The sequence below is a fragment of the Nicotiana tabacum genome, chromosome 1 (assembly GCF_000715075.1).
Source record: "Nicotiana tabacum cultivar K326 chromosome 1, ASM71507v2, whole genome shotgun sequence".
Taxonomy (NCBI): Eukaryota; Viridiplantae; Streptophyta; class Magnoliopsida; order Solanales; family Solanaceae; genus Nicotiana; species Nicotiana tabacum.
The window spans coordinates 7,904,566-7,914,356 of record NC_134080.1 but is presented as its reverse complement, the minus strand read 5'-3'; the positions used below and the strand labels follow the sequence as shown (position 1 = coordinate 7,914,356).

The window sequence follows — 9,791 nt, the reverse complement described above, 5'->3', positions numbered from 1 at the left end:
AAAGAATATAGAAACTAGGATTGAATGGTAGCCTTTCAACTTTGTTGAACAATTTTAAGGCAGTTTTGTCCTTCAAAATAAAGACCAGGGCAGAAACTTATTTGACTGTGAAAATGCTAGAAGTTGTACTAATGTGGAAAGTGGAATTTAGCTCACTTAATCTAGAGGATAAAGTTCAAGGCCAATAAGTTAATGAAATATCACAGTATATCTTGGTCATCATAAATATTTGTCTTGCAGTATGTATTCTTCAGTTTTCTTGGACCAGCTGCTATAATTCAAATATAAATAAAAATGGATGGAAAAAAAATACAGAAGGGGCGAAAACTTTGACCAACAGTACGGTTTTCTAGGACAATTGAGGGCACGTTTTGGTACAAGGAATAAGTGACAATTAATTCCGGGACTGAATTTGAGATGAATTTATCCCACGTTTGGTTGGGATAAAATCGGGGTATAACTAATCTCGAGATTAGTTATCCCAGGATTATAGTATTTTTTTATCCCTATGAAAGGGTGGGATAACTAATCCCGATATAATTAATCATGGGATAACTTGTTTCCCAATCAAACGACCTCTGAGGACTTAAGGTGATGAAAGAAGGGTTACTGAAATGGCAGGGAATTCAAATTTCTAGCATATCATTTTTTGATTATGAAGTAAAAAGGGCAACCCGGTGCACTAAGTTCCCGCTACGTGCGAGGTCCGGAGAAGGGCCAGACCAAAAGGGTCTATTGTATGCAGCCTTACCCTGCATTTCTGCAAGAGGCTGTTTCCACGGCTTAAACCCGTGACCTTCTGGTCACATGACAACAACTTTACCGGTTACGCCAAGGTTCCCTTCTTTTTTACTAGTACTAATAGAAAATATCCATGACTCTTGTACCAATATGATGTGCTTCCAGAATGGCTGCCAATGCTAGAGTATACAAGTTTTACACACCAAACTTCGACCACCTTTATTCACTATTTCTTCATAAGAAGAACAACAGTATGAGCAGCAATACTCCTGTTCTCTCCGAGACTGTCAACTTTCTCATGAGTTTTTGCTTTCAAGTTTACAACAGATGGATCAGCACCAAGCAGCTTACACAAGTTGGCTCTAATCGCCTCCTTGTGCGGGCTCACTTTTGGTCTTTGTAGAATCAAAGTGGCGTCGAGGTTTCCCAATTCATAACCTGCTTCATGCATTAGACGCACCTGAAAATTGACCAAAAAGCAGGGATAAATTAGATCATCTATTAATTCAAGTGCACATTAGTACTACCAATTACTGGTGATGAAAAATGAAAATCGTGTATGAAAGGGAAATAGGCTTAAAACCGACCACTATACAATCGTGCATACTCGAGTAAGGAGGAGAAATTTCATCTTAATCTCTGTTAATGTATCATGTTCCTTACACCGAACAAATTTCCACATCGAGATCAAAGTTCTCTATCCTTTCCAAGTTAAAAATCTACCTATTTAATTGTTGGCTTGAACTAAATCTTGAATTATCAAGATATAAAATAATTCTCACTTTTGTTCTACTTTAGTAGTTTAGGTGTAATTGTCGCCGAGTCAGTACAATTTTCTACTCAGAGGTCCAAGAGAAAATAGGCAATAAGCCAGCAGCAAGTTGGTAGTTGTCTGATGCATATTATCAAGGAAAAACTACTTTGATCAGTTCAGCAATCCCAACTAACATCTATCACTGTCATGTACTACCAAATGAGCTAAAGAAGTAAAGATTCCCCTAACATTGGAAATGTTAGTATTACTATCTTACTAATTAGGTGAACAAAATCCACTTCACCTCTCAAAGTATGTGGATGACAGACCAGATCACTATAAAACTAGCATTTCTCTGGGGCCTGCAAAAAATCTGTGATTTGAATGGGGAGAAACTTCATTTGGACATATGCCTTTTCTGGAACCTAGGAAGAATAAGAAACTAATTGTACTATTGTAGAATCTTCTGTAACATCACATTACTATCTCAATTCATTTACTACTTACAATTTCCTCATTTTTCACTCAATAGGAACCAGAAAACTTGTCAACAAATGGCATATCGAAGTAAATCAATAGCGGTAACAACTCTCCAGGCTGTGACAGTGCCTAAAATAAAACTCCGCTTCTCATTACGCTAGTATCCACGATTCTATTCTGTTATGTCATGCTTTCGAGCAAATAAGACAGTGGTTGGTTAGGAGGCAGGTACGACAAACACAGTGAGAGGGCCAACCATGAACCCCCACCTAGGGAGATACTGTATAATATTTTCACCTAGGGAGATACTGTATAATATTTCCTGAGTTGTTGGCTTTTTCAGAACTTGTGAATGAGTTGTTTCACCATACATCATTATCTATAGGTGTGATCTGTATGCAGGTAAGTTGTATATGATGTGACCCAGAAAGCAAACTTCATGCTTCAGCTTTTCCCTATTGAAGTAAATATGGTTGATTAAAACCAATATTTCACAATCTATCAGGAAAGAGCACAGAAACCACCCTCCATCTCTACACTCTCCAACCAAATAAACACGTTTAGTAAGTTCAAAATCCTGATAAACAGAAAAGGGGAAAGTTCAAGTAGACTTCTGATTTATTCTCAAGATTTTGATAAGAGAAGCTCTGTTTTCAGCAAGCGCTGGCGAGATACAAACTTAGATGAAGCAGACTATTTAGCACCATGGTGTTACGGCAACTCGGCAAGTGGGACTGGAAACTATCAACGGGAAGTGAGATGTTTTACATAGGAATTGAAAATAATGAAGAACAGTTTGTCGGGTTTATATTGGCGCTTGAGGGAAATCGAAGTGATTCCACCACGTTGATTATTTAACAGTATGTGTGGAGATTTGTGAGGACTGATTCTCGGGCTCTTGACACAGAGCAGCAAAGCCGTGCTCAGAGTAGTTCTTTTTTCTTTAATAAGAGTTTCCATGGTGCATCCTGTTTCCGTCTGATATTGTGTTAAATCAACAAAATCAGTGAGTGAACTACCAAAAATTACTAGAATGGATAAACACTTTGGAGAGTAAGAGTTTCAGGGGGAGGTAGAAGAGACAATATATCCATCAATTATTCAACACAGCCAACTACACAGGAAAAGAAATGAATTACAGAAATCAACGGACAAAATAAGGATCTTCAGCTAACTCTTTTCCCAGTTCTCAAAGAGTCGGAAGCTAAGAGAAATCAACTCAACCAACAAGTAGGTTGTGCTGCTTTGGAATTCCATTCTTGAGTGGACATTCAGATTAAAAGATTAGAGCAGGTCTAGGTAGATAGCAGTACGGACAGTGAAGATCTAAATGTAAAGATGCAGATATTTAAGCTCAGTCTTCTGAGAGATAGGTATGATAGATGAAAATGTAACACATAAAATAAGATAGGATGGATAAAATAGAGAAGTACCATGAGAATGCCACACACCATGAAGACACATAACAAAGTGAAAGGCAAGTTCCATAGAACATTTGTGAGACCAGCCAATACAAAAAAAAAAATCCAATTCAAAAGAACATTTGTGAGACCAGTAAAGTTTATATAAGAGAAAATACTGACCTTTTATACCCAACAACTTCCACAAGATGAATATTGTAGAAATTCAAATTTTAAAATGGACGCATACTCATAAAAAATAGGATACGATTATAAAGGACGACACTCAACAGAGGGTCCAAGTAGCATAGTGAGGATGAAATGAAAGAAGGTAATTTGAGATGATTTAGTAATGTCTTGTGTAGACCTTCATATGCAATGGCCGTAGGTGCGACGAAATGAGGATTGAAAGTGATAAAATGGAGTGAGGTAGATTTAAAATCATATAGGTATAAATGGTCTAAAAGACCTACAATTTCATGGAAGTAATGCAAATTAAGCTAAGATCATAAAGCAATGGAAACAAAGGAACGGTACAAACAATATCAACTATTGAGCTTAGTTCATTAGAATCTTATAGAATATGACATAGCATCATCACCCGATTTCTCGGATTCTAGTCTGCTTTCATAGAGGTGTGAGACAAAGCCTTTGAAAGGACTGTCCAGCTTCTTCTCAAACAAATAGACCCTAAGAGGTCTATTAGCAAATCCTTTTTGACAATCTTGAGTTCTTTCCAATCTATTCTGATGTTAGCAGAAGTTGAGATCTGCTCCATTAAAGATAGATCTGCTAATTGCATTTGGAACCATTCAGATGTTACTAAATCTTTAACAGGACCCTTGTGTCTAATAATATGTCTATCATCTTCTATGTCTAGCATATAACTCTTAGGGGCTAAGAAGATACCCCTCTTAACAAGGTGCTCCAGTTTAAACTTGCCCATTTTATCGTGCTTAGATGTTATTGTTATACTTACATTAGGTTTGGTGTCTGTCAGGAGTCTTTCTATTAGGATTAGACTTGTACGTTCGTGCAGAGATAAGGGTGAGGTTTAAAGAACTCTAATTCTAGAGTACCCTTAATCCGCCTTGAAAGGCAAATTAAATTTGGAGCAGAACGAACTGGACCTGAATAGAGGCAAATGGATAAAGAGTAGCCGACCCTAACCAATATGGGATTAAGGCGTACTGACTGATTGATTGGTTGAAAAGACAAAAATAGACCAGCACATAAAGTTTAGGAAAAAGAACATAATAGTTGGAAAGCAAGGAAGAAGCAGATTAACTTTTGTGTGATAGATACATGACGAGGCATGAGCTTGCTGAAATGTAGATGCACATCGAACAGGAAACAAAAATTATAGTAAAATTTACAAAAATAGGTGCACCTTCGGCTAATTGACAGTAGCCCGGCTTAGGTAAAAGTTACACACACTTCAGAATAGAAATAATTGCTACACCATTTAAAGTAGCAAGACATTACAGCAAATGATAGTAGCCAATCTTAACAAGTAAAAATTTTACACATAAATTATCAGTAGATCTTTTTTTTTTCCAATATCAGCTTATTAAGAGAACAAATTAATGATTCGCAATATGACACTGTGTATTTCACCCAAATAAAAAGGATGGAGAAAAGAATAGAAAAGGAACTGGCGATAAAGAGGGACAGGCATAGAAGGAAATAAGAGGATATATGACACTTAGTTCTGTTAATGTTGACCAAAGGTGAATTCATTGGAGAGTGAACTGGTGAATTCATGAAATCATCCATTCGTCGAAACGATAAGCTTATCTGAAGTTTGCTCCTACTGCATTGTTTCTTAACAGCAGCTTTATTATTCAGTCCCTTTGTTTGAAGCACAAAGTTCCTTATCCTTCTTAAAGCAGTTCTCATTGTTTCATGTCCATATTCGCAAAACAAACTCTAAACCAACCTGGTTCTGAGCAATGAAAAGAACACCCTGGTGAAGATTAAGCTTCACTTCACTGATAATAATTCTCCACAATTCTAATTCAGCTTCAAATGTTGACTCTTTTAGTAGCCTTCTTAAATCCATCCAAAAAAATAAACCAGCATTACTCTTCAATGTACTAATTCCAACTTGTGCTAGTCCTTTAGTGAACATCCCTTGCCTTTTCCCTAGTCTTTCGGAGCTCTCAGCAATGAATTTTTTGATGAAAATTTCATCAGACTACATTGATGCAATCAAATGTTGTGTCTGTGTTGAAAATTTCAAGTCCTGACCAAAGGTGAATACATTGGAGAGTGAACTGGTGAATTCATGAAATCATCCATTCGTCGAAACGATAAGCTGATCTAGACATAAAGGGGAAATACCAAAGGACAAAATGTTTCTCTGTCTCTAGACATAACTATTATAGAGAATTGTCAAATCATCAACCTTTACTTGAAGAAACTAGTCACAACTCACAAGAAGTCAAGCCATGGGACAGTCCTAATCAGAGAGCTTAAAGAGCTTAAAGCATGTTGGATAAGGCTTGCAGGTCGTACCACTTTAGGCAAGCATCTGAAACATTTTTCCTGAAGTGGAGTTTCTCCAGCCTTTTATACTATCATAGGAGGTTCAGGATGTATACCGATACATCCAGGCATTCTGGAGATGAGTCTTAACCTAGACCTTCAAGTTACCCAATGCCCAGACTGGCCTTTTCTCAGCTAAGACATGCTTCAACTGTTGCTTTTCACTCATTTGGTATCTCCTATAAACTAAAGAACGAAAAGCACATGGCGGAGAACAAGCTAGTTGATTGCTCCTTCTACTTGGCCTTTCATTGTGGTACGAGCACAGGGCATTTTTGAGCACGTTGCAATCAGTCAACACTGACATAATAAGGATGGAGGCTAACCATTGACTCCATTCTGGCCTTGTGGAGCGAGCCCATGTAGACAAATCTTGCTGCTATAGGAATGGGTGGGTGCATCAGCAATTAAAATGAGGATAATGAGCGCTCTGTCCCCTAAGCAGGTGCAAGTGTCTATATCACATCTAATTATTTCTTATTTAACCTTGAAAAAGGAAAAAACAAGAAAGTCACTTAACTTACTATGCATTTTTTAATTTACAAGAATACATCTTTCCTGAGTTGCCGAAATGTTATCAAGATAATGTGAACCGAATGAGAAAAATGCATGGGTTTGGCCTTTCTGAAGTGTGGTCAAAATGGCTTTCAGCTCTTGGTGAAGCCTCTTATTGATGAAACAAATCTTCTCACTGCCTTCTAGAAAACCAACAAGAGTTGAATTGATGAACCAAACTTCAACTAGATGAACAAGATATCATTGATTTAAGAACATAAATCAAAGGAATGCACATAGCTCTCCCTGAAGAACAATATATAGAGTAAAGAATAAAAGGCAGAGCCAGTGCAGCTTTGTTCTTCACTCTGTAGCATGAGTGTGAGGGAGTCGGTCGATAAATACAATCACAATTAGGATGAGGCACTTTTTCAGTCCCAGATGAACAAGGTCGCTTACAGGCTGACAGCAAGAAGAAGGTGCTCTACCAGATTAACTCTCGGTCAACCTGCAACCACGGGTTTCCCAACCAACCGCCAATTGCAGGTACATCATAAACCATAAGAGATCCCATCGATTCTTTCATGAGAACCGCCCGCAACATTTTCTTTATAGAAGCAAGAATATATTTATCATATCTTATTGGAGGATGGTGCTTCTATTGAATATCAATTGACTACAACCTAAGCTCATCTTTTACAATCTTAATCCATATTTACATGAATGATTGTTAGCTAAGGCTAAACATATACAACTTTCTTTCAAGAAAACCATGATCCAAATATAAAAAATTTGGTGGACAATTCGTGCATATATGGATTGCGAGCATACAGGACAAGCAGAAGAAAATTGTTACTCGTTTATATACTCTCCAGCAGCTAAGTTTTTTGCATATAATCATAAACAGGGGAAACTTTATCCACCTTACAGACATGTCATTAGATTTGCCAATAGCCGATCATAATAGAGAATAGAACAAGGAGTGTCATGAGGAAGATTACGGATCTCATGACTAAGAATACCAATTTGATAGTGTATTTTCCATTCTGATCGATACTCCTAACCCTGATTCCTCTCTATCCATATTTTTTCTCCGGCAGGTCTATTATTTTTTTCTTGCTTATAAAACTGTTTAATTTAGCTCACATTTATTTCACCTAGATGCAAAGATTAGAAAATGACTTTTTTCAAGTCCCAAAACTAGAAAAGAAATGAAAATGAGTGTCAATACCGCGTCACTGTCAGTCCAACCTAGAACTGTTGTCAAAGGTAATAACTGGTGAAAGTTAGGTAAAGCCGGTTCAAGCATAGACGTTCACAGTGCAGACTTACCAAACCAAGTGCCAATTTATGACACTTGAGGCATGAAAGTAATTAGTGAGGGAACTGCTATGATGCAGGGATCAATATGAACTCCAGCAAACTAATTATACTAATACATTCATCTCAGTGGTTATAGAGATGGTGCTTCATTTATCTAAAAACCAGCTTCTGAACTGAACAGTAAGGACAAGTAACCATGGTTTCACATTGAAGAGGCTGAAAGTTAATGTTGAACTCAATCAAAAAAAAAAGAAAAGGAAGAGTATCAACTTACAGCTTCTTCCATGAATACCGAAGAAGGCGCACCCTTCCATTTAGGGTCAGTGTCCGGGAAAATCTGCCCGATATCAGGAAGCCCCAAAGCTCCCAAAATTGCATCAACAACACAATGAAGCAAAACATCACCTAAGAAAAAGAATTCAAAAACAAAATTAGTCTCTCGAACCACAAAAACGAGTCTTCATCACTTCCATATGAATATGTTGTGAACTAAGTACTCCTTCTATCCCAAAAAGAATGAAGGAGTTCGAGGGTCAGCACATCTAACTTTTAAAGTTAACTTCAACTTTTCTTAATCTTCTCCAAACAAAATCCACATTTTTAACAACTAAAGGGCAGCCTTTTGCACAAAGCATCCCGCGTTTATGCAAGGTCTGGGAAAGGGCCGCACCCAACGGGGCCTACCCTAATACAAGCATTAGTGGCTGCTTCCACGGGTTAAACCCGTGACCTATAGGTCACGCGGAGACAACATTATTGTTGCTTCAAGCCTCCCCTTAAAATTTTATACAACTACATGCTATAAATAATATTTTGTTCAATTATAATATTTTAAAATTTGCAGTAAAGAGAAACCCTCTTTGACACAAACATTAAGAGAGCCAAACAGATAGGGACATCAATGATTTTCTAATCTTCTCGAAACAAAATTCATTCAAAAATTAAGTAAAAAGCATATAAATCAGACTTTTCATAACTAAAAATATTTATTTTTTAACAACGCTGTCAAATAATATCACGATTCCTTAATCTTCACGAAATAAAATTCTCATTTTTGGTAACTGCACATTGAGTAGTACTGCAAATCACAACTTTTATAATTAAAAATATTTTTTGTTTTTTGTTTTTTTAGTACAAATAGTACCAAACTTAAAAACTCAGTATTACTACCATTTCCTGTAGTTCATTTTTGTTTTTAAATGTTTTGAAAATTAGTGAGAGAAAAGAAGTTAACTCCAATTAGTAATTGCGCCAAAGAAATTGGAATAAAAGGAGCATGAGTTTAAGTGAAAAGTACCATCAGAGTGAGCTTCACAGCCTCTATCATGAGGAATATTAATCCCACCAATAATCAAAGGATACCCTGGCTCCAATCGATGAAGGTCAAATCCATGGCCAACTCTAAAAGGAAGTGACTTTGCTGGAGTAGTAGCAGAGTTAGATGTTTGTGGTTCAGCTTCAATTGCATTTGTTGCAGCTGCAGAAGAAGAAACCACCAAATTCCTCGAGGGTTTGTGGGTAAACGAACGGATTATAGGATTTGAAGAGGGAAAAGAAAAGGGTATTTGTTTAGATATGGATTTAGTTGGAATTGGAGTTGAAATGAATAGTGAAGACGCCATAGCCATAGGATTAACTAATTTGGAGCTCAGTTTGGTAGTTCTTTTGGTGTAGCAGTATAAAGTCAAGGCTCAAGATCAAGAAGAAGAAGAAGAAGAAGAAGAAGCACCTTTAAATTGTGTAAAATTGAAGGGAGTCTGTGCCTCAATTTTATTTATGGGAAAACTACCCTATATACCTACCTAATCAAAAGTAATTACCCATTTTAAAGGTAATTAATTATATCAATACATATTCTATTACAACTAATTACCCGCCAAACCCAATTCTGGCATATCTAATTTAAGCAGCAAAAGTGTGAATCCTAAAAAGAAGCCAAAGAATAGTTAGTTTTTCTCAACAGTGGGCAGTGTTGTTAGTATTGTACTTTTTTCTCATATCATCACCCCTTTTTTTTATTTGTGCTCCATAGTTTATTTTATCTTCTAAAA

At 36.8% G+C, this 9,791-nt stretch overlaps 1 protein-coding gene across 1 annotated transcript; it reads right to left on the bottom strand.

Annotated features, from left to right (window-relative positions):
- Window positions 1–826: 826 nt before the first annotated feature.
- Window positions 827–9,506, bottom strand: LOC107774746 (2-C-methyl-D-erythritol 2,4-cyclodiphosphate synthase, chloroplastic-like). Its single transcript, NM_001325187.1, is given in 3 exon segments — window positions 827–1,201; window positions 8,015–8,145; window positions 9,038–9,506. Coding segments are annotated over 3 exon segments (696 nt in total). The 5' UTR covers window positions 9,369–9,506; the 3' UTR covers window positions 827–967.
- Between the last annotated feature and the right edge of the window lie 285 nt (window positions 9,507–9,791).